This window comes from Cetorhinus maximus, chromosome 24 (genome assembly GCF_964194155.1).
Source record: "Cetorhinus maximus chromosome 24, sCetMax3.hap1.1, whole genome shotgun sequence".
Taxonomy (NCBI): Eukaryota; Metazoa; Chordata; class Chondrichthyes; order Lamniformes; family Cetorhinidae; genus Cetorhinus; species Cetorhinus maximus.
The window spans coordinates 20,645,106-20,669,637 of record NC_135902.1 but is presented as its reverse complement, the minus strand read 5'-3'; the positions used below and the strand labels follow the sequence as shown (position 1 = coordinate 20,669,637).

At 45.4% G+C, this 24,532-nt stretch overlaps 1 protein-coding gene across 1 annotated transcript in view; it reads left to right on the top strand.

The window, feature by feature from the left end:
- The window catches only part of fads6 (fatty acid desaturase 6), a 37,073-nt gene extending 12,881 nt beyond the window's left edge, over positions 1-24,192 (top strand). The window contains exons 2-6 of the mRNA XM_078570827.1: positions 1,500-1,666; positions 15,735-15,915; positions 20,095-20,282; positions 21,595-21,774; positions 23,612-24,192. Coding sequence (XP_078426953.1) covers positions 1,500-1,666; positions 15,735-15,915; positions 20,095-20,282; positions 21,595-21,774; positions 23,612-23,761 — 866 coding nt within the window. The 3' untranslated portion in view covers positions 23,762-24,192. The remainder of the gene's footprint in view (positions 1-1,499; positions 1,667-15,734; positions 15,916-20,094; positions 20,283-21,594; positions 21,775-23,611) is intronic.
- Positions 24,193-24,532: the final 340 nt, after the last annotated feature.

Here is a 24,532-nt window from a genome sequence, read left to right as displayed (position 1 = left end):
AAATGCACGTCCTTCTCCCTCTTTCTGTGGGGCCTCAGCCCCTTTGCCTTGATTTCCACAAGAGGATCGCTTTCTCAGTGATTGGTTGATGATGGGACGTGAAGCAAAGCACAAAGTGTGCCGGGGAGGAGGAAGAGTAATTATTCACAAACAGGGATATATTGGGAGAGATCAGCAAACCTGTCTATGTGAAATTCCTCCATCTTTAATAGGGGTAAAGTTCATACCAGCATCGTTCAATGCTCAGTGAGGTTAATGGAATCACAGAATTTTAACAGCCCAGAAGGAGGCCATTCGGCCCATCGTGTCTGCACCGGCTCTCCAAATGAGCATTATGACCTGGTGCCATTGCCCTGCCTTTTCCCCGTACCCCTGCACATTGTTTCTATTTAAATAATCATCTAATGCCCTTTTGAATGCCTCGATTGAACCTGCCTCCACCACACTTCCAGGCTGTGCATTCCAGACCCCAACCACTCATTGTGTGAAATGTTTTTTTCTCATGTCAAATTTGCTTCTTTTGCAAATCACTTTAGATCTGTGCCCTCTCATTCTTGATCATTTTACGAGTGGGAACAGCTTCTCCCTATCTACCCTGTCCAGCCCCTTCATGATTTTGAACATCTCCATCAAATCTCCTCTTAACCTTCTTCTCTCCAGGGAGAACAGTCCCACCCTCTCCAATCTATTCTCATAGCTGAAGTTTCTCATCCCTGGAACCATTCCTGTAAACTTCTTCTGCACTCTCTCCAATGTGTTCACATCCTTCCTATAATGTGTCACCCAGAACTGTACACAATACTCCAGCTGAGATTCGTTCTTCCCTTTCAGTTCTGGAGTTAGTTTGTACACTTCCTGTTAAACCCTGTCCCCCATCTCTTGTCGGTGCTCAGTCCACACTGGAGGCACTTCCTGAACCGGGATAGCCAGTCTTCATGGGTGGGCCAAGGTGGTCTCTCCTGGCTGTTTGGCCACAGAGGCAGCACAGCAGAGTCCCATACAGACTCAAAACGTTAACTCTGTTTCTCTCTCCACAGATGCTGTCAGACCTGCTGAGTTTTTCCAGCATTTTTTGTCTTTATTTCAGATTTCCAGCATCCGCAGTATTTTGCTTTCATCCTATACTAGCCTTGTTTGCTGTCCACCAGCATGCACGCACTCATACTCACAGTGGTATGGGTACTGGTTGGTGTTCCAAATTGGCAGCGTCAGCGAGGTGAGTGTAGGTAGGCCAGCAGCAGAAATTTTTTACAGAGAAGTGTGAGGCGATGCATTTTGACAGAAGGCAGTATAGGTTAATGGCACAATTCTAATAAGTGCATAGATCATTGAAGGTGGCAGGACATATTGAGAGAGTGGTTAGCAAAGCATGTGGGATCATTATGAATCTATGAGAAATGGGTCAGGTGCAGTGTACAGGGCGGCCGGGACTGGGGCTAGGGAGTGGGGGGGGGTTGGGTTTGACTGTGCCACATTTACAGCTCCTGTTTGTCCTGCAGGTTTTTTGCTGCTGCACTCAGACAGATTCGTCCTGCTCTGTCTGGGCATCCTGCTCCTGGGTGCAGCTCACACTGTCGTCTCGGTGAAAGGGAGTCACTTGGCTAGTCACAACTCTCTGAGCCAATCCAAATTCTGGAACAAGCTCTGGGCGGTGCTATTTATAGAGGTAAGAGAACCTGTGTTACTGAACTGGACAATGAAGTCATGGTAAGGAGTAACTAATGTGCCACCGTCTACATAGGAACAGGAGGAGGCCATTCAGCCCTCGAGTCATCTCTGCTATTCAGTTAGATTAGGGCTGATCTATATTTTGACTCCACCTATCTGCATTATCTCCCTTGTTGCCCTTAGTTGGAGCTGTATTGATGTGTTATTCAATCAGAGCCAGTTAATAGGGCCATGGTGGTTAGAAGATCAATAGATCAATTGTATGATTCAGTAAAAGCCCCTTAAGGTTGATTGTAAACTCCTTGGGCACTCATCTTCTGTAATTTCTTATAAAATTCAGGCAATCACATCTTAACCTGATATTATTTATGGTGCTCCCCTCCACTAACTGGCCCTCAACTGTTCCCCATTCTCTCTGGAGTGCAGTGAATCCTACTGGGCTTCTGTTCCACAGATCCAACTCTCCGCGTGGCACCTAGCGCTGTCCATCAAGGGTGAGCCTACATTTTAAAATTCATTTTCATTCTCTGGATGTGGGCATCGGTGACAAGTCAACATTTATTGCCCATCTGTGGCTGTCCCAAGAAAGTGGAATGGTGCTTGATTCAACTGGTAGGTTTTCAGTAGAAAATAGTGATCATAGTATCATAAGGTTTAGGTTAATTATTGCATAAGAGCAATCAAGAGTAAAAGTACTTAATTGGGGAAGGGCTGATCTCAGTGGGATGAGAATGCATCTGTCCCAGGTAAATTGGAATCAAAGATTGGCAGGCAAAACTGTAATAAAACAACGGGCTGCCTTTAAAGCAGAGATGGCTCAGGTACTGTCAAGATAGATTCCCACGAGGGAGAAAGGTAGGACAGACAAAAGCACAGCCCCCTGGATGATGAAAGAGATAGAGAGTAAGATGAAGCAGAAAGGAGTGCATATGACAGATGCTAGGTGGATAATAAAAGTGAGAATCAGGCTGTTTATAGAAAATTCAGAGGGGAAGAGGAACAGGAAATAAGAGAAGCAAACAGAGAGTATGAGCAGAGACTGGCAGATAATATTAAAGGGAATCCAAAGTCTTCGACGTCACCGCGAGTCATTTAAATTTCAGTTCAGCAGGCGCGCAGCTGAGTCAGCTATTAAGGCCTGTTAAAAACTCATTGAACTAATAAAATGAGCTGCCCATCCAACCTTAAGGTCAGCGGGCAGGCGAAGAGCACAGGCGGCCTTCACATTTTTCATGGAACCTCATTCACGGGCGGGATAAGGTTTCATGAAGTGTTTAAAAATTCAATTAAATTTTTTTAAAAATTCATCGACATGTTCTGGCTACATGAGGGGCCATGTTTTAAAAGGTTTTGATTTCTTTATTTAGCTCTGTGCCTCCGGGAGATTTCTGCGCTCTTTCGCACCCGCACAGGGAGCACCCAGTGCTTCCAGGTGGGCGTCACGCAGGGCGAGCCTTAGTGGGCCCGCCCACATAAAATGGCGGCGCGGACCCGATTGGGGTGCCGATTGGGTCCGCGCCCGCTCCCGCACAACATCCCCGATGGGGGGGGAAATTTTCCCCATAGATTCACACACACACACTCTCACTCACACACACTCACTCACACACACACTCACACACACACACACTCACACACACACACACACTCACACACACACACACACTCAGACACACACACACTCACACACACACACACACACACACTCACACACACACTCACACACACACACACTCACACACACACACACTCACACACACACACTCACACACATACTCACACACACACACACTCACACACACACACACTCACACACACACACACACACACACACACACTCAGACACACACACACTCACACACACACACACTCACACACACACTCACACACACACACTCACTCACACACACACTCACACACACTCTCACTCACACACACACTCACTCACACACTCACACACTCACACACTCACACACACACACACTCACACACACACACACTCACTCACACACACACACACACACACTCACACACACTCACACACACACACTCACACACACTCACACACACACACACTCACACACACACACACTCACACACTCACTCACACACACACACACTCACACACACACACACTCATACACTCACTCACACACACACTCACTCACACACACACTCACACACACTCTCACTCACACACACACTCACTCACACACTCACACACACACACACTCACTCACACACACACTCACACACACTCACACACACACACTCACTCACACACACACTCACACACACACACACTCACACACACTCACACACACACACTCACTCACACACACACTCACTCACACACACTCACACACACACTCACTCACACACAGGGGCCAGGATTTTGCCCGCGTCGGGCGGGCTTGGCGGGGGTGGGCGGGAGTAGTCGGGAAGCCGACTGCCGCCCACAATCAGGGCTAGGCCGCGATTTCACACTGGCGGGCCAATGAAGTGCTTAGCGCTGCCTGTGAGGGGGAGGGGGAGGAGGGCGAGCGCGCGAGTTCACGTATGCGCATGGGTGCGCGCTGGAAAAGCTCCCTGAGTCACAGAGCTGCCTCAGGGAGTTGAAGATTTTAAGAAATAAGAATAAAGGATTTTGAATTGTTAAAAAGCATGTCCCCACATCTGAGTCTGTCACATGAGCAGGGACATATTATTAATGAAATTTAAAAATTTTTATTTAATTTTTAATAGCTGTTGGAAATCTTATCCCGCCCGTGGATGAGGTTTCCTAAAGAACCCAAAAGCCACTTGGCTTTTTCGCCTACTCGCCAACCGTAAGCCTTCGCGTGTCATTTTACACTTGTTCGGGTCTGGCACGCGCCCGCCCAATGAGCTAAAAATTCTCGCCATAGATTCACACAGAGATTCATGCACACTCACAGAAATTCACACAGATTTGCACACACACACACACATGCACACAGATTCATACACACACAGATTCACACACACGCACATACACACACACACCCATATAGAGAGATTCATACACACATACATGCACACAGATTCACTCATATGCAAACACACAGATTTATGCACACACAGATTCACACACACACACACACATAGGTTCTCTCTCTCACACACACAGATTCACACACACACAAACTCACATAGATTCACACACACGCGTGCACAGATTCACACACACACAGATTCACACACACGCACACACACACACACACACCCATATAGAGAGATTCACACACACATACATGCGCACAGATTCACACACAGATTCATTCATATGCAAACACACAGATTCACACACAGATTCACACACATGCACACAGATTCACACACACACATAGATTCTCTCTCTCACACACACACATAGATTCACTCACACACACACACACACATACACAGATTCACACACACACACACACACACAAGTTCACGCACACAGGCTCACACACAAACAGACACCCACACACCCAAGAACAGATACACACATATGCAAACACACACACACACGCGCACACACACACACACACAAATATACATACATTCACACACCACACATTCACACACACACATTCATGCACACATATTCACACACAGATTCACACACACATACACTCACACACACAGGTTCACACACACACAGATTCACACACACAGACACACACACACACATACACAGATTCACACACGCGCACACAGGTGCACACACACATGCACACAGATACACGCATTTGCACACTCACACACACATTCACACACACACATTCGCACACACATTCACACACATACAATGATTCATATGCGCATACAGATTCACACACACACATACACAGATTCACACACACAGACACACACACATACACAGATTCACACACACACACAACCTTAAGGTTGGACGGGCAGCGTTGTTAACAACTTTAACTTCTTTTTTAATGGCCTTAATAGGCTGTTGACAGGTCGACAGGCGCGCAGCCACCTCCGGCACGCGCCCGCCAAACCAAATATCAAAATGACGAGCAATGATGTCAGAACGCACACCTGGAAGCTGCAGTATGGAGGGATTTGGGAGTCCTCATGCATGAATCCCAAAAAGCTAACATACAAGTTCAGCAGGTAATAGGGAAGGCAAATGGAATGTTGGCCTTTATTTCAAAGAGAATGGAGTATAGAAATAGGGAAGTTTTGCTAAAACTAAACAAGGCACTAGTTAGATCACACCTAGAATACTGTGAACAGTTTTGGTCCCCTTATCTTAGGAAAGATATGCTAGCATTGGAGGCAGACCAGAGAAGGTTCACTAGGTTGATCGCGGGTAAGGAGGGATTTTCTTATGAGGAGAGGTTGAGTAGGATGGGCCTGTAATCATTGGAGTTTAGAAGAATGAGAGGCGACCTTATTGAAACATATCAGATTCTTAGGGGGCTTGACAGGGTAGATGCTGAGAGGTTGTTTCCCCTTGTGGGAGAGTCTAGGACCAGAGGGCATAATCTCAGAGTAAGGAGTCACCCATTTAAGACAGAGATGAGGAGGAATTTCTTCTCTCTGACAGTAGTGAATCTATGGAATTCTTTACCTCAGAGGGCTGTAGAGGCTGGGTTATTAAGTATATTCAAGGCTGAGATAGACAGATTTTTAATCAGTAAGGGAATCAAGGGTTATGGGGAAAAGGCAGGAAAATGGAGTTGAGGATTATCAGATCAGCCATGATATCATTGAATGGTGAGGCAGACTCGATGGGCCAAATGGCCTGCTTCTGCTCCTACATCTTACGGTCTTGTTCACTGCAGTGTGTGAGGAAGAAACTGGGCTTGTCTTTGATGCACCAACAGTTCAATATCCCCCCAAACGAGAGATGAATGACCCCGTGGTTGAATAGCAGAGGAGCTATACCTCTGTGGGATTCAGTACCCTTTGAGGGAGGAGGGTTCAAGAAATTGGGGAGGTAGAGAACATCCTTAAAAAGCCAGAGAGAAAGGTAGAGTGAGTGAGAAATGGAGGAGTGTGGGAGCTGGACAGTGGGAGTTGCTGGAAGGAGAGTTATTGAATGATTTCACACAGAGTGCTGGCATAGCTCCATCAATCCCAGCCTGTGTCAACAATCAGCACATTCTCAAATGTCAGTGTTTTGAAGGACAATGGAGTCTCTAAGGCTTTTCTCAAATGATTTTCGTTTCAAAGTAAAGTTGTTTGTCTCTTCACTGGAGGTAACATTCCCTCCCCCCCATCTGCCCCCATTCTCTCCCCCCTTTCCCCTCCCCCTCTTCTCCCCTCATACCCGCTCACCTCCCCTCCCTTTACCTCACATGCTGTCTCCTTCTCACCTCTTCCATTTCCTCTTCCCAACACCGCCTTCCCTATTATCCTTCCCTCTTTCTATTGCATGTGGCTGTTATTCTGTTTCTGGTTCCACCTGATCTTTTCAACCAGGACTGGTGGTCTGAATATTTCCTTTCATGGAATTCATATTGCAAAAAACTCCACAGCACTACACTAATAAATGGAAGTGAAGTATGTAAACAATCAGCAAGGCTCATCCTGAACAAGTGGCTGCAGAGGGGAATGGAGTCAATGGCAATGGGAGGTGGGAGCTTCACTTACCCATGTTGGGCTGGGAGTAGTTATACTGCTCTTGGAGGCTGCCTAACAGCAGGGAAGCACTGGGAGTGGTGGAGGTTCAGTAACTGCGCTGGTGTAATTGAGAGCTGGTGTGGAGATGAGGAGCAGAGTGTGAGGGGGGAGGTGGTGATTGATGGGTGGTGAACAAGGATGACAGACTCTGGATTTGCGGGTATGGGAGAGGAAAGGAAAGCCATTGGTGGAGATGCACTGACTGTGTTCCTTCCGTCAGTGAATTGGACGGGCAAGTTTGCATCATCTGTACGGTGACCCATAAAAGCTGGATGACCTTTACCGGATTGAGTGACCAGCCCAGACTGAGTCACCAGCTTGGGCTGGGTGACATTTCACTGGCTGGGTGACTTTTTTCAGACTGGGTGACATTTCTCAGACTAGGTGACTTTTCTCAGACTGGGTGACATTTCTCAGACTAGGTGACTTTCCGGACTGGCTGACTTCTCAGACCGGGTGACCTTTCTCAGACCGGGTGACTTTTCTCAGACCGGGTGACTTTTCTCAGACTGGGTGACTTTTCTCAGACTAGGTGACTTTTCTCAGACTGGGTGACTTTTCTCGGACTGGGTGACTTTTCTCAGACTGGGTGACTTTTCTCAGACGGAGTGACTTTTCTCAGACCGGCTGATTATTCTTAGACTGGGTGACTTTTCTCGGACTGGGTGACTTTGCCCGGACTGGGTGACTCTTCTCGGACTGGGTGACTTCGCCCGGACTGGGTGACTTTTCTCAGACTGGGTGACTTTGCCCGGACTGGGTGACTTTTCTTGGACTGGGTGACTTTTCTTGGACTGGGTGACTTTGCCCGGACTGGGTGACTTTTCTCGGACTGGGTGACTTTTCTCAGACTAGGTGACTTTTCTCGGACTGGGTGACTTTGCCCGGACTGGGTGACTTTTCTCAGACCGGGTGACTTTTCTTGGACTGGGTCACTTTTCTTGGACTGGGTGACTTGGCCCAGACTGGGTGACTTTTCTCAGACTGGGTGACTTTTCTCGGACTGGGTGACTTTGCCTGGACTGGGTGACTTTTCTCAGACTGGGTGGCTTTTCTCAGACTGGGTGACTTTTCTCAGACTGGGTGGTTTTTCTCAGACTGGGTGACTTTTCTCAGACTGGGTGACTATTCTCGGACTGGGTGACTATTCTCGGACTGGGTGACTATTCTCGGACTGGGTGACTTTTCTCAGACGGGGTGACTTTTCTCAGACGGGGTGACTTTTCTCAGACTGGGTGACTATTCTCAGACCGGGTGACTTTTCTCGGACTGGGTGACTTTGCCCGGACTGGGTGACTTTTCTCGGACTGGGTGACTTTTCTCGGACTGGGTGACTTTGCCTGGACTGGGTGACTTTTCTCGGACTGGGTGACTTTTCTCGGACTGGGTGACTTTGCCCGGACTGGGTGACTTTTCTCAGACTGGTTGACTTTTCTCGGACTGGGTGACTTTTCTCAGACTGGGTGACTTTTCTTAGACTGGGTGACTTTGCCCGGACTGGGTGACTTTTCTCGGACTGGGTGACTTTTCTCGGACTGGGTGACTTTTCTTGGACTGAGTGACTTTGCTCGGACTGGGTGACTTTTCTCGGACTGGGTGACTTTTCTCGGACTGGGTGAATTTTCTTAGACTGGGTGACTTTGCCCGGATTGGGTGACTTTTCTCAGACTGGTTGACTTTTCTCGGACTGGTTGACTTTTCTCGGACTGGGTGACTTTTCTCGGACTGGGTGACTTTTCTCTGGCTGGTTGAACTTTCCCAGGATGGGTGACCTTTTTCGGGCTGGTTGACCTTTTTCGGGCTGGTTGACCTTTATCGGGCTGGGTGACATTTCCGGACTGGGTGACTCTTCCCAGGCTGGCTAACCTTTCCGGGCTGGTGACTTTTTTCGGGCTGGTTGACCTTTATCGGGCTAAGTGACCTTTCCGGATTGGGTGACCCTTCCTGGGCTGGCTAACCTTTCTGAGCTGGGTGACCTTTTTCAGGCTGGGTGTCCTTCCCCTGGCTGGGTGACCATTCCTAGACCTGCAGTCTGATTTTTCTTCCCAATATGAGACCTGAGGTTCTGAATCACAGAATTGTTACAGTGTAGAAGGAAGCCATTTAGCCCATCATGTCTGCACCACTCTGAGCATTTTAACTTAGTGCCAATCTCCTGTCTTTTCCCCGTAACCTTGCATCTTGTTTCTATTTAAATAATCATCGAATGCCATCTTGAATGCCTCAGTTGAACCTGCCTCCACCACACTTCCAGGCAGCACATTCCAAACCCTAACTGTTCGCTGTGTGAAAAAGGTTTTTCTCACCTCATGTTAGCTTCTTTTGGAAAACACTTTAAAACTGTGCCTTCTGGTTCTCGATCCATTTACGAGCAGGAACAGTTTCTCCCTATCTACTCTGTCCAGGCTCCTCATGATTTTGAAAACTTCTTTCAAATATCCTCTTAGCCTCCTCCTCTCCAAGGGAAACAGTCCCAACTTCTCCAATCTTTCCTCATAACTGAAGTGTCTCTTCCCTTAAACCATTCTCGTAAACCTCTTCTGCACTCTCTCCAATACATTCACATCCTTCCTAAAGTGTACACAATACTCCAGCTCAGGTTTAACCAGTGTCTTATATAAGTTCATCATAATCTCCCTGCTCTTGTACTCTATGCCCCTATTAATGAAGCCTGCAGTGCTGTATGCTTTAGAAACAGCTCTCTCTACCTGTCCTGCCACCTTTAATGGCTTATGTGTTAATTAAGTTAAATTAAATTTTAAAAAGTATAGAGTAGTACTGTACAAGTATAATTAGTCAAGAAACAAGGTTCCTAGCTAACATAAATAAAGCCCCGAGCTAGCGTATTTTTTTTAAGGGAGTAACTAGCTTAATCGAGAGGGACGTCATGGCAGGAGAACTCAGACCCGTGATATGCTCCTCCTGCAGGATGTGGGAAATGAAGGACGCTTCCAGCGTCCCTGGTGACCATGTGTGCGGAAGGTGTGTCCAAATGCAGTTTCTAGCTAACCGGATTTCGGAGCTGGAGCTGCGGGTGGACACATTGTGGAGCATCTGCGATGCTGAGCAAGTCGTGGATAGCACGTTTAGCGAGGTGGTCACACCGCAGGTGAAAATTACACAGGCAGAAAGGGAATGGGTGACCATCAGGAACAGTAAAAGACTCAGGAAGGTAGTGCAGGAGTCCCCTGTGGTCATCCCCCTCTCTAACAGATATACCGCTTTGGATACTGTTGGGGGATGATGGCCTCTCAGGGGAAAGCAGCAACAGCCAAGTTCATGGCACCGTGGGTGGCTCTGCTGCTCAGAGGGATGGGAGGAAAACAAGTGGCAGGGCTATAGTGAAAGGGGGTTCAATAGTTAGGGGCACAGACAGACGCTTCTGTGGCCGCAAACATGAATCAAGGATGATATGTTGCCTCCCTGGTGCCAGGGTCCAGGATGTCACGGAGCGGCTGCAGGACATTCTGGGGAGGGAAGGTAAACAGCCAGTGGTCGTGGTGCACATTGGTACCAACAACATAGGTAAACTAAGGGATGAGGACCTGCAAGCTCAGTACAGGATGTTAGGGGATAAATTAAAATGCAGGACCTCAAATGTAGTAATCTCAGGATTACTCCCAGTTCCACATGCTAGCGAGGGCAGGAATAAAAGGATAGACCAAATGAACACGTGGCTGGAGAGATGGTGTAGCCGGGAGGGATTCAGATTCTTGAGGCACTGGGACCGGTTCTGGGGAAGGTAGGACCTGTACAAACCAGACGGGCTGCACCCAGGCAGAGCTGGGACCAGTGTCCTTGCGGGGGCTTTTGCTAGTTCTGTTGGGGAGTATTTAAACTAGTGTGGCAGGGGGATGGGATCCCAGGAGTAGGATCAGATAGGTCAGATTCAGATCAGAAAAATAGAGGTAGAACATTAGCTAGAGACTTTGTGATAGACATGGAGTTACAGGGGAAGCAAAGTTTACAAAGTGTCCAGCAAGGGAAATTGACGGGGTTAAACTGTTTATACTTCAATGCAAGGAGTATTACAAACAAGGTAGATGAGTTAAGGGCACAGGTAGACACATGGCAGCAGGATGTCATTGCCATAATGGAGACCTGGCTAAAGGAGGGACAAAACTGGCAGTTTAATATCCCTGGTGATAGAGTCTCCAGGCACGATAGAGTAGGAGATAAAAAAGGAGGGGGGAGTAGCACTAATGGTTAAAGAATCAATTCCAGTTGTGAGAAGGGATGATATACTGAATGGGTCAACAAAGAGGCTTTATGGATTGAGCTTAGAAATAAAAAAGGGGCTGTAACACTACTGGGAGTATACTACAGACCCCCAATATGTAGGCAAATTTCTGCTTGTAAGAACAAGAGGGCAATAATAGTAGGAGACTTCAACTATCCTAATATCAACTGGGATTCAAACAATATAAGGGGCACTGAGGGAGAAAAATTCATGCAGTGTGTCCAGGAAAATGTTTTCAACCAATTAGTGACAAACCCAACGAGAGGAGATGCAATTCTAGACCTAGTCTTGGGGAACGAAGAAGGGCAAGTGGGTGAAGTGACAGTTGGCGACCAAACTGGGGACAGTGATCACAATTCAGTTACATTTAGCATTACCATGGAAAAGCGCAGAGATAAGGCAGGAGTAAAAGTCTTGAACTGGGGGAAGGCGAATTTTGCAGAAATGAGAAGGGACTTGGCTGAGGTGGACTGGACAGCACTGCTGGAGGATGAAACAGTGGAAAACCAGTGGGAAGCACTAAAAAGCGAGATCCTAATTGTACAAAGTAGACATGTCCCCTACAAAAATAAGAGTGGTACTGCCAAATCTAAACCCTCCTGGTTGTCTAGAGGAATACAGGGGAAGATGAAACAGAAAAAGAAAGCGTACGATAGGCACAAAGAACTAAGCACTGCAGGTAGCTTAGACGAATATAGGAAGTGCAGGGATGAAGTAAAAAAGGAATTAAGGAAATCAAAGAGAGGGCATGAAAAAAGATTAGCAAGTAAAGTTAAAGATAACCCAAAGGTGTTTTACAAATACATTAATGCTAAAAGGTTGGTTAAGGAAAAAGTGGGACCTATCAGAGATGAAGATGGAAGATGTGTGAGGGGTATAGACAGAGTAGGCTCTTTCCACTTAGATTAGGAGAAATAAACACGAGAGGACATGGCTTTAGGTTGAAAGGGGAAAGGTTTAGGGGAACATTAGGGGGAACTTCTTCACTCAGAGAGTGGTGAGAGTGTGGAACGAGCTACCATCTGACGTGGTAAATGCGGGCTCACCCTTAAGTTTTAAGAATAAATTAGATACATGGATGGGAGAGGTCTGGAGGGTTATGGACTAGGTGCAGGTCAATGGGACTAGCGGAATAATATTTCGGCACAGACTAGAAGGGCCGAATGGCCTGTTTTCTGTGCTGTAGAGTTCTATGGTTCTATGGAAACTTGTGTATAGATGCAGAGGCTGTGGGAAGGGGTTTGAATGAATATTTTGTCTCCGTGTTTACAAAGGAAAGGGAGGATGTAGATATGGTAGTCCAGGAGGAATACTGTGAGATATTGGATGGGATAGTCATAAAGAGAGAGGATGTACTCGAAGGGTTGAAATCCTTGAAAGTTGATAAGTCACCAGGGCCAGATGGATCGTTTCCGAGGCTGCTGTAGGAAGTCAGGGAAGAGATAGCAGATGCTCTGAGGATGATTTTCCAATCTTCACTAGATACAGGGGAGGTACCGGAGGACTGGAGAAATGCAAACGTAGTTCCATTGTTTAAAAAGGGATCAAAGGAAATGCCAAACAATTATAGGCCAGTTAGTCTTACATCGGTGGTGAGCAAATTAGTAGAATCAATCCTGAGAGATAGGATTAACTGTCATGTGGAAAGGCATGGACTAGTCAGGGATGGTCAGCATGGATTTGTTAAAGTAAAGTCTTGCCTCACAAATTTGATTGAATTCTTTGAGGAAGTGACAAGAAGGGTTGATGAAGGTAGTGCCGTGGATGTTGTGTACATGGATTTTAGCAAGGCATTTTGACAAGGTCCCACATGGCAGATTGGTCAGGAAGGTAAAAGCCCATGGGATTCAGGGTAATGTGGCAAACTGGATTAAAAGGTTGGCTTTGTAACAGGAAACAGAGGGTAATGGTCGATGGATGCCCTTGCGAATGCAAAGTTGTCTCAAGAGGTGTTCCACGGTGCTCGGTGTTGGGACCCTTGCTGTTTGTGTTATATATTAACAATTTGGAAGTGAACGTGGGGGGCACGATTGGGAAATTTGCAGATGACACAAAGATTGGCCGAGTAGTGGATAGTGTAGAGGATAGCCATAATCTCCAAAACGATATAGATGGGTTGGTGGAGTGGGCGGTAAAGTGGCAGATGGATTTTAACATAGAGGTCATATATTTAGGGAGGTCAAACAGTTACAGGGATTACACAATAAATGGGAATGTACTAAGAGGGGTTGATGAAGTGAGAGATCTTGGCGTACAAGTACACAGGTCCCTGAAGGCAGCAGTTCAAGTAGACAATGTTGTAAAGAAGGCATATGGAATGCTCTTCTTCATTGGCAGAGGTATAGAATATAAAAGTAAGGATATAATATTGGAATTGTATAAAACATTAGTGAGGCCACAACTGGAGTATTGTGTGCAGTTCTGGTCACCACATTACAGAAAGGACGTAATAGCTCTGGAGAGAGTGCAGAGGAGGTTTACAAGAATGTTGCCAGGGTTAGAAAAGTGTAGCTATGAGGAGAGATTGGATAGGTTGGGGTTATTTTCCTTCGAACAAAGAAGGCTGAGAGGTGACTTGATTAAGGTGTACAAAGTTATGAGGGGAATAGATAGATTGCACAGGATAAAATTGTTTCCCTTGGTGGAGAATTCTAGAACCAGGGGACATAGATTCAAGATAAGTGGCAGAAGGTGTCGAGGTGACATGAGGAAGAACTTTTTCACACAGAGGGTAGTGGGTGTCTGGAATTCGCTGCCCAAGTTGGTGGTAGAGGCAGAAACTCTAAACTCTTTTAAAAAGTACCTGGATCTGCACCTTAAGTGCTGTAAGCTGCAGGACTATGGGCCGGGTGCAGGAAAGTGGGATTAGAAAGGGCACCTGGGTGTCCTAGGGCTGGCATGGACAAGATGGGCCGAATGGCCTCCTTCTGTGCTGTAATTTTTCTATGGTTCTATGTACATATACACCCAGGACTCTCTGCTCCTGCACACCCTTTAGAAGAGCATCCTTTAGTTTATACCATCTCTCAATGTTCTTTGTACTGGAGTGTATCACCTCACTCTTCTCCTCATTGAATTTCATCTGCCAGCTATCTGCCCACCCCACCAATGTATCAATGTAATTTTGAAGTTCTGCACTGTCCTCCTCACAGTTTACAATTTTCCCAAGTTTTGTGTCATCTGCAAACTTTGAAATTGTCCCCTGCACACCAAGATCTAGATCATTTATATATATCGGGAAAATCAAATGTCTCAGTACTGACCTCTGGGCAACTTCACTACAAACCCGAATCCAGCCCGAAAAGTACCCATTAACCATTACTCTCTGTTTCCTATTTCTCAGCCAATTTTGTATCCAAGTTGCTACTGCCCCTTTTATTCCATGACCTATAACTTTCCTCACAAATCTGTTGTGTGGCACTGCGTCAAATGCCTTTTGGAAGTCCATATACACCGCATCAACGACCTTGCCCTCATCAACCATCTCTGTTACCTCTTCAAAAAACTCCAGCAAGTTAGTTAGACACGATTTTCCTTTAATAAATCTATGCTGACTCAGGTTATGTGTTCACTGTGGAGATCTGTAGTTGAGTTTAATTACTGTTATGCACAGTGAATTTTTTACTCTGTGTGATTCCTGATATTTTGATTCTAATTTTGCTGTTTGACCCATTTGACTTTGTGACCCTTGCACTACACTCATGGGGGTGTGGATTGGGGAATAGTGGGGAGCGCCTCTGTGATCTTTGTCCTATTCTTGGAGGTTGATGCTGTGACCCTATGTCCCACTCTCAATATTTGACACAATGACCTCCTTGTCCTATTCAGGGTTTGACTCTATGACCTTCTTGCCCTACCCTCAATATTTGAGTCTGACCCTTTGTACTACTCTCAGGGTTTAGTAAGAAGTCATGTTCCAGGCTGATCAAGGGCTGTAAACACATAAAGTGAGTGACAGTGAATTTATGGCGGTTTTACACTGTGCCCAGTTTGCTGTGCCGTCCACTCTACTGCCAAAGACTCAATCAAGTTACATTGGTAAAAGTAGAACTGTCACACACACAATATAGAAATGTTTACAGATACCAATCTTTCCCAGGTTTGGGAATGTTTACAGATACCAATCTTTCCCAGTTTACAGGCTTCAATGTTTACAGGTGTCAATCTTCCTCAGGTTTGTGGATCTTTCACAGCGGAGATAGGTACATATAATCATGTGAAGCTGCATCACGCCTACACCAATGTCATTGGATTGGGTGACTCAAGCACCTGGAAGGCCCCCTTCTTCCCACGTTATATCTATTTGTTCATCCTGCCTTTGGCAGTGCCAGTCATAACACCAATCGTGGCAATAGGTAAGAGATGGGCGAGTGTCATGACTACTGCATACAGAAGTAACCAGATGTGGTTTTTGACCAGGGCTGTTGATGATTCATTTTGTTGACTACCTGAGGGGTCTCACTGTGAGCACTGGTTTGCAGGAGGGAATCTCAGTAGCAGGGCTATCTTTTAAAGGGGGATTTTCCTCACTAGTTTCACTTTTTAAAGTAGAAATTTTACCTCCAGCATGCTCTTTTAAGGAGGCTGCTTCCTTATCAAAACCCCTTATGAAAGAGGGAGCATTATTTTAAGAGGGAATCCTGTTGCCATGGTTCGTTTTAGACAAGGAGTCTCATCTGCAAGGGCCTCACTGTGAAGGCCCCCTTTTTTTAATAAGGATTTCACCAGCTGGTTCCTTATTGAAGAATAAATAGTGAGACCTGTGCAGGGGCACAATGTATAGTACGGGAGATCCATAATACTGGGAAGAAAAAAACAGAACTCTTGATAAATCAATACATAGGTGACACTAAGCCTGGGTTTAGAATCTGAAAGATTGTAAAAAGGAAGGAAAGTGAGGAGATCTATAATCCTGGGAATAAGCAAGTTAGAAGTGGAGATCATGACTGTGGTGCCTGCGGGCTCCATTTTATTTATTTATATTTTCACATATATATATCTTACATCCATAGGAATTTGCAATAAATGCTAGTCTTGCCAGTGACACTGACATTACAAGAACAAATAAAATAAATTGCTGTGTTATTGATTCAGTTTGCTTCTGTGTGAACTCATGTCTTACAGTAAATTTAGTTTGTGAGTTAGCCAGAATGATAGCCTATGAACATGGTGCCTATCAGAGTGATCAGGGTTGGACAGTAAACCTCTTATACATCTATCCATTTCATGTCTGCAGAAGGTCCCAAAGTGCCTCACAGCCAGTGTTATAAGCTGAGCCAAGTTGGCGCAACAAAGTAATTGTCAATGCTGCAGTATGATGATCCATTCACTCTCTGCATGCTGTCTCTGACTTTGTGAGGTGTGGTCCTGCCTTTGGATTCAGCCCTACAGTGAACAGCCTGAACTGTAGCATTGATTTTAACATGGTGAGGGCATAGGGAAAGTCATAAAGTCATAATGGCACAGAAAGAGTCCATGCCAGGTCTCTGTACAGCAATCCAGTCAGTCCCATTTCCCTGCTCAATCCCCTGCAGGTATATTTCCTTCAACTGCCAATCCAATTTCCTCTTGAAATTATTTATCATCTCCACTTCCACCCTCCTCATGGGCAGTGAGTTACAGGTCATTACTACGGTGTATATAACATGGTGGGGACAGAGTGGTTATAGGGGATGCAGTTGCGGTTGCTCTGTTGGCTAGATGGTTACAGTGTAGTGAAGAATGATGCCAACAGTGTGGATTTAATCCCTGTACTGGCTGAGCAGTTCCTGGGAGCTACCTCCTTGCCTTGCCCCAGGGCTCGATGTGGAGTGGTGCCCCTCAAACTATATCCATTTGTCTCTGTTACGCCCATGGCCTCTCATGGACTATGGCTAATGATTAATGGATGTAGCACAGGGAAATTGGAGCTTTAGAGGGACATGGAAGAAAAGATTGTTAAGGTATTAAGCACAATGATATTGACAGACTAGGTAGCGAGAGAGGGACTAGTGAAGGATTGTTATCAGGTTCTTGTATCCTGTCCATGAGTGAGAGTCATGTTGGGAGAAGCTCCAAATTGAAGAGGTATTCAGGTGTTCAATGGATTTCAGCGTTACAACGAGCAGAGCGTTGTGGAAGGAGATAGACATGCTTTGTAGAAAAGGGAGCCTGACCTTGTGGGAGCTGAGTGATGGAGGGTGGCTGGGATTGGAGCAGCCACAATGTGGGTATCTAGTCACACGCACATGTGTCAACTTGAGAAAAACAAGTGGATCCTCACCTGAAATGTGAGCCAGCTGACACCTGGGCAAAGACTCATTTAAATGCCCCACCTGGCAGTAACCAAGTTGAGGGGCAGTTAAACTAACAAGTTACAGTTACCCCCATCAAACCTATTCCTTTCTCATGTGTCCCTACGTTAATCTACTTTTTCAAATGGGACAGCTGGATTCTGTTTTCTAAACAGATTGGGTCCAGTTATGTCATCAAGATCAGACCTGGAATTTCAACCTGAATGAGGGAGGGGCACCGTACTCTCCCCTTTCAGACAAAACCTGCAACCGCACACTGGGCCAGACTTGTTTTCTTGTGGAGCAGGGGCGCGTTTTGAGGCCCCGGAAGGAAGCATTGGGCTTCCTTTGAACCCCCACACCATGTCGCTTGCAACCCTGAGCCACAGTAACTGCCAGATCCCTGACTGCATGTGGCCTCCTGCCTCCTGCTTGTGCTCTTGCCCATCACAAGGTTGTCAATCTGGCTGAGAGTCTGCAGCACGTGGGTCTGCCATTGTGAGTGACAGGATCTCCTTGTCCCTGCCTTGTTGGATTCTTGGCTGATTAACATCTTCCTGCCGTACACCCTCTTTGTCGCCATGTTAATAACAGGGTCTCTGACTCAGATTAAAATGGTGGCGGTTGCCATGTGAACAGCTACAAGGCACAAGTCAGGAGTGTGACGCAACTTTCCACTTGCTTGGGTGAGCGCAGCTCCCACAACACTCAAGAAGCTTGACACCATCCAGGATAAAGCAGCCCACTTGATTGGCACCCCTTCCACAAACATTCATTCCCTCCACCACCGACGTACAGTAGCAGCAGTGTGTACCATCTACAAGATGCACTGCAGGAATTCACCAAGGCTCCTTCGACAGCACCTTCCAAACCCACAACCACTACCATCTAGAAGGTCAAGGACAGCAGATAGATGGGAACACAACCACTTGGAAGTTGCCCTCCAAGTCACGTACCATCCTGATTTGGAAATATATCACAGCTCCTTCACTGTCACTGGGTCAAAATCCTGGAACTCCCTCCCTAACAGCACTGTGGGTGTACCTACACCACATGGACTGCAGCGGTTCAAGAAGGCAGCTCCCCACCACCTTCTCAAGGGCAATTAGGGATGGACAAAAAATGTTGGCATAGCCAGCAAAGCCCACATCCCGTAAATGAATTTTAAAAATTCAACAGTAAGGATTTGATTTTGATTTTGTTTTAAACTAAAGGCATTGTATTGAAAGATGGTTAATACACAGAATTGAAGCTTTATCCCTCAGGTGTAAACCATGAGCAATTTATTAACTTGTCCAGTAATTTAAAAGCACCTTACACCCATTGTGTTCGAAAGTCCTTTGATCCCAGTCTTCTCTTTCAAAGGGGAATAAAAGGAAATAAAGGGAAACTCAGAGTCAGGCTTTCAAACAGAGATCTGCGAAAGAATTGGTCAAACTTGGAGGTACAAACGCTGGAGGAACAGTTAGAAATTGAACTCTGTTTGCCCTCTCAGGTGGATGTAAAAGATCCCATGGCACTATTTCAAAGAAGGGCCAGTGCTCTGGCCAATATTTATCCCTCAGTCAACGTCACCAAAACAGATCATCTGGTCAGCATCACACTGCTGTTTGCGGGAGCTTGCTGTGCACAAATTGGCTGCCATGTTTCCTATATTACAACAGGAACTACACTTAATCAGATGTAAAGCACTTTGGGATGCTGTGTAAGATTCTATATAAATGCAATTATGTCATCTTTTGGATGAGATGTCCTCTCAGATGAACTTAAAAGAACCCATAACAAAAACAGAATTACCTGGAAAAACTCAGCAGGTCTGGCAGCATCGGCGGAGAAGAAATCAGTTAACGTTTCGAGCCTTCATGGCCCTTCGGCAGAACTGAGCTTTTAGCTTTTTGTTTTTATATTTATTAAAAGAACCCATGACACTTGAAAGAAGAGTAGGGGAGTTTCCTGTTGTCCTGGCCAATATTTATCCCACAACCAGCATCAGTAATACACATTATCTGATCATTTACCCTATATCCATTGTGAGATCTTGCTGTGTGTGAATTAACTTCTACTTTAGCTGATAAAAAAGGAGTGATTTGTTTTCAAAAGGATCTCACTGGCAGTGAAGCACTTTGGAATGTCCTGGATATGAAAGATACGATGTGTCCTTTCTAAGATCTGGGATCCAGTCTGTTCAGTGTGGAGCTGTGGGGAGTCAAGCACAGATACAAACTATTGGACAGAAGCTGATGTCGTGAATTCTTTTGCCAGGATTGATCCAGGATCAGCCAATGACAACAGCCATCAGGACACTCTCGGCAATCACCCTGGGGATGTGGGTCCACTGCTGGTTCCTAATGCATGTGTCCGGTTTCCAATCACTGCTCTCAGCATTCCTCTGTATGCTGTTTTACAAAGCTATTTACTCCATTCCATACATACATGTCAATATATTTCAGGTAGGATTTGGGTGTGAGGAATGTGTTGGTGCAATCATGTTGGCAAATGTAGTCTCTCTTTGGCAGGGAGATTTATTGCAACATCTCCTGCAGCCTCGCTAATCTCTAATTGACTGATTGTGCACTGGCTGGTTAATGTTTTTCTGAACTTTACTCTCTTGTTCACCCCAAACTGTAAACAGCCCAATACACACAGTCTGAATACTCAAGACTCACTCCATCACCCCCCCTTAACTCACTCCATCCCCCCAATCTTAACTTACTCCATCCCCCCAATCTTAACTTACTCTATCCCCCCCCAGTCTTAACTCACTCCATCACCCCCATTCTTAACTCAGTCTTTCTCATTTCTATAACTATGGAACTCCTCATTCCCACCCACCACCCCCGCCCCCATAACTCCTTCCTCCCACAGTCTTCAACTTTATAACTTATCAAAACTTTCCCTAATCTCTGTCACTCTCAGGCACTATGTGCCTTTCCTACTTACCTGGTTTTCCAATGAAATCTAACCATTCTGACTACAATATGCTGTCCCTTTAAAAAATGAATCTTTATCTCTGGTCAATGCAGCGATAATTCTCACGCAATCCTGTCTATTATGATACAATGAGGTAACCATGACAATTATGTAATGCCATGTAAACCTGAGATCACCATTACCCACTTCACAATTAATCCTTTGTAAATAAATCACTTTTGAGTCTTGTGGGAGTGGCGGGAAGTGTTGGGCGGGGTGTGTGGTTGGGGTGGGGCGGTGTAGGGGTGAATAAGACACTGGACTCAGCCTCCCCATATCACTTTCTGTTGAAGTGTGTCAGTGATAAGGAACACTGGAACAGGGAGAGGCAAATGATCACTCCCGCCTGCTCCACCATGCAATTAGGTCATGACTGACCTCTAGGATAACTCCATTTACCACTTTGGCTCCTCATCCCTTAAGAACCTCACTCAACAACATCTGTTGATCTCAGTTCTAAAATTTTCAATTGACTCCCAGTCTCAACAGACTTTTGGGGGAGAGAGCTCCAGCTTTCCACTACCCTTTATGTGAAGAATCGATTCCTAACATCGCCCCTGATCGGTCCATCGCTAATAGTAAGATTATGTCCCCTTGTTCTGGACTCCCAACTAAATAAAGCGTTTCTCTACCTACCCTATAGAATCCTTTAATCATCATAAAATGAATGTTTTAGTCAAGCCTAGATTTATATCTGGGTGAAATTCCACAGTCTAACCCATGATGCCATCCAGTCCCAAAATATGTGTCAGAAGATGGATTATTTAAGACTTTCAAAATTATTTTTCAAAGCATATTGGATTGGCGATGTTCTCTCCTACAAAGAAGCCAAAGCGAATCTACCAGATGGCCTATGGAGTGTTGAACCTGCCTCGGAACATGCTGTTGGATTGGTCCTTCGGACACTCAATCATCAACTGCCATGTGGAGCATCATCTGTTCCCCACATTGTCTGACAACATGTGTCTGAAGGTAGAGTTATGGGAGAGTTAGGGTTCTAGAGTGATGGGGGAGGTAGGGTGCTAGGGTGATGGGAGATTTAGGTTTTTAGAGTGATGGGAGAAGTAGGGTTCTACAGTGATGGGAGAGTTAGGGTGCTGGAATAATGGGAGAGCTAGGGAGCTAGAGTGATGGGAGAATTAGGGTGCTAGAGTGATGGGAGATTTAGGTTTTTAGAGTGATGGGAGAAGTAGGGTTCTACAGTGATGGGAGAGTTAGGGTGCTAGTATGATGGAAGAGTTAGGGAGCTAGAGTGATGGGGGAGTTAGGGTGCTAGTATGATGGAAGAGTTAGGGAGTTTTATGACACAGCAGTTGGTAAAGGCTGTTATTTAAAATCCCAGGGGAAAACTTTAAACAACTGTCATATCCTATATCTTCAATTGGTATGTTTGAGATGCAGCTCTAAATTCAGGAATAAGACGACCAATTCTCGAGAGGTTTTTATATCAAACTACATGAGACGTTTATTAATTTACACAAGTTAAACATATACACATGGCTACAAATTACTACTATCATAATTTTTTAACAAATTCCCAAACCAATCTCCACTAAGGCAATAACAACCCATAGACTTAAACCAGGCAAAGCATTTTCACCTTACAAATTCAAAATGAGGTTCCTTTCACTTTGGTTCCTGTGCAGACAATTGTAAGCTTACAGCTGCTTTCATGTTACATGCCTCTGCCCTGCACACACAAAACTGCGTTCTGTTATACCCAACACAGCTCAAAGAATGTAAATTCTCATTGTATCACCAGGCCTTTTGAACTCCACCTCTTCTAACAATAAAACCCTTTTCATAGTACCAAGTTTATTAGTAATATAAACGTATTGCTTGGCCAGGCACAAGATTTCATTCTCTTCTTGAGTGCTCTATTCAACAAATTGCAAATGTACCTCTACCTCTCTGTTTACATCTCAAAACTACTATACATCAAAGCACCCAGGCTAGCTGGCTTTAATCCAGTTAGGACACACCCACAGACTAAACCTCTACTTAAAAAAAATAATTTCCAATAAATAATTCCATTATATACATTAATAGCTTCATGACAGGGAGCTAGAGTGATGGGCGAGTTAGGGTGCTGGAGTGATGGGAGAGTTAGGGTGCTAGAGTGATGGAAGAGTTAGGGTGCTAGAGTGATGGGCGAGTTAGGGTGCTAGAGTGATGGGCGAGTTAGGGTGCTGAAGTGATGGGAGAGTTAGGGTGCTGGAGTTATGGGAGAGTTAGGGTGCTAGAGTGATGGGAGAATTAGGGTGCTGGAGTTATGGGAGAGATAGGGTGCTAAAATGATGGGAGAGTTAGGGTGCTAGAGTGAATGGGAGAGTTAGGGTGCTGGAGTTATCGGAGAGTTAGGGTGCTGGAGTGATGGGAGAATTAGGGTGCTAGAGTGATGGGAGAGTTAGGGAGCTAGAGTGATGGGAGAGTTAGGGAGCTAGAGTGATGGGAGAATTAGGGTGCTAGAGTGATGGGAGAGTTAGGGAGCTAGAGTGATGGGAGGGTTAGGGAGCTAGAGTGATGGGAGAGTTAGGGTGCTGGATTGATGGGAGAGTTATGGAGCTAGAGTGATGGGAGAGTTAGGGAGCTAGAGTGATGGGAGAGTTAGGGAGCTAGAGTGATGGGAGAGTTAGGGTGCTAGAGTGATGGGAGAATTAGGGTGCTAGAGTGATGGGAGAGTTAGGGTGCTAGAGATATGGGTTGTTATAGTGTCAGTGACATTTTGGTGACCCTGTATATTCCCAAGGAAAAAAGCTGAATATTGATTTGCTGCTCTTTCTGAATCTCATCCTTTTATTGCTAACAGGTGAAGCCTATCGTATCAAAGTACTTCAAACAACACAACATCCCTTACAATGAAGACAACTATCTCTCTCGCCTTCGCTTGTTCATTGACAAATATGAAGAACTGATGGTCAATGCACCACAGCTAACTGAGTTAGTGGGTATTCAGTGAGGAGGTGGACAGGCTGCTTAGCAGTGCAGTGTCCTCTCAATATTGGGCACCCTCAATCGCCTTCAAAGATACTGAGCATTACACAACCATTTAAAGGGGAATTACTAACTGTTTAAGAGGAACTAAACTACTGTTTAAAGGAGAATTGGACAATTGCTTAAAGGGGAAATCACACAATTGTTTAAAGGCGAGTTACAGAAATGTTCAATGGCATAACTGATTAATAAGAAATACATAATTGTTTAATGCGCATTGCACAATGTTTAAAGAGAGTTACACTATTGTCTAAAGAGGAATTGGACAATTGTTTAAAGGGGAAATACACAATTTTAAAAGGGCAATTATACAACTGTTTAAATGGGAATTGCAAAACTGTTTAGGAGATAAGAGACAATTGTTTAAAGGGGAATTACACAGCTGTTTATAGAGGGGTTACAGGATTGTTTAAGGGAGTGTTACATGATAAAAACAAAAAGCTAAAAGCTACTGCGGATGCTGGAAATCCAAAACAAAAACAGAATTACCTGGAAAAACTCAGCAGGTCTGGCAGCATCGGTGGAGAAGAAATCAGTTAACGTTTCGAGTCTTCATGACCCTTCGGCAGAACTGAGTATAGTTAGGAGAAAGGTGAAATATAAGCTGGTCTAAGGTGGGGGTGCGGGGGGAGAGAGAGAAGTTGAGGGTGTGGTGATTGTGGAGATAAGCAAGCAGTGATAGGAGCAGATAATCAAAAGATGTCACAGACAAAAGGATCAAAGAGGTGTTGAAGGT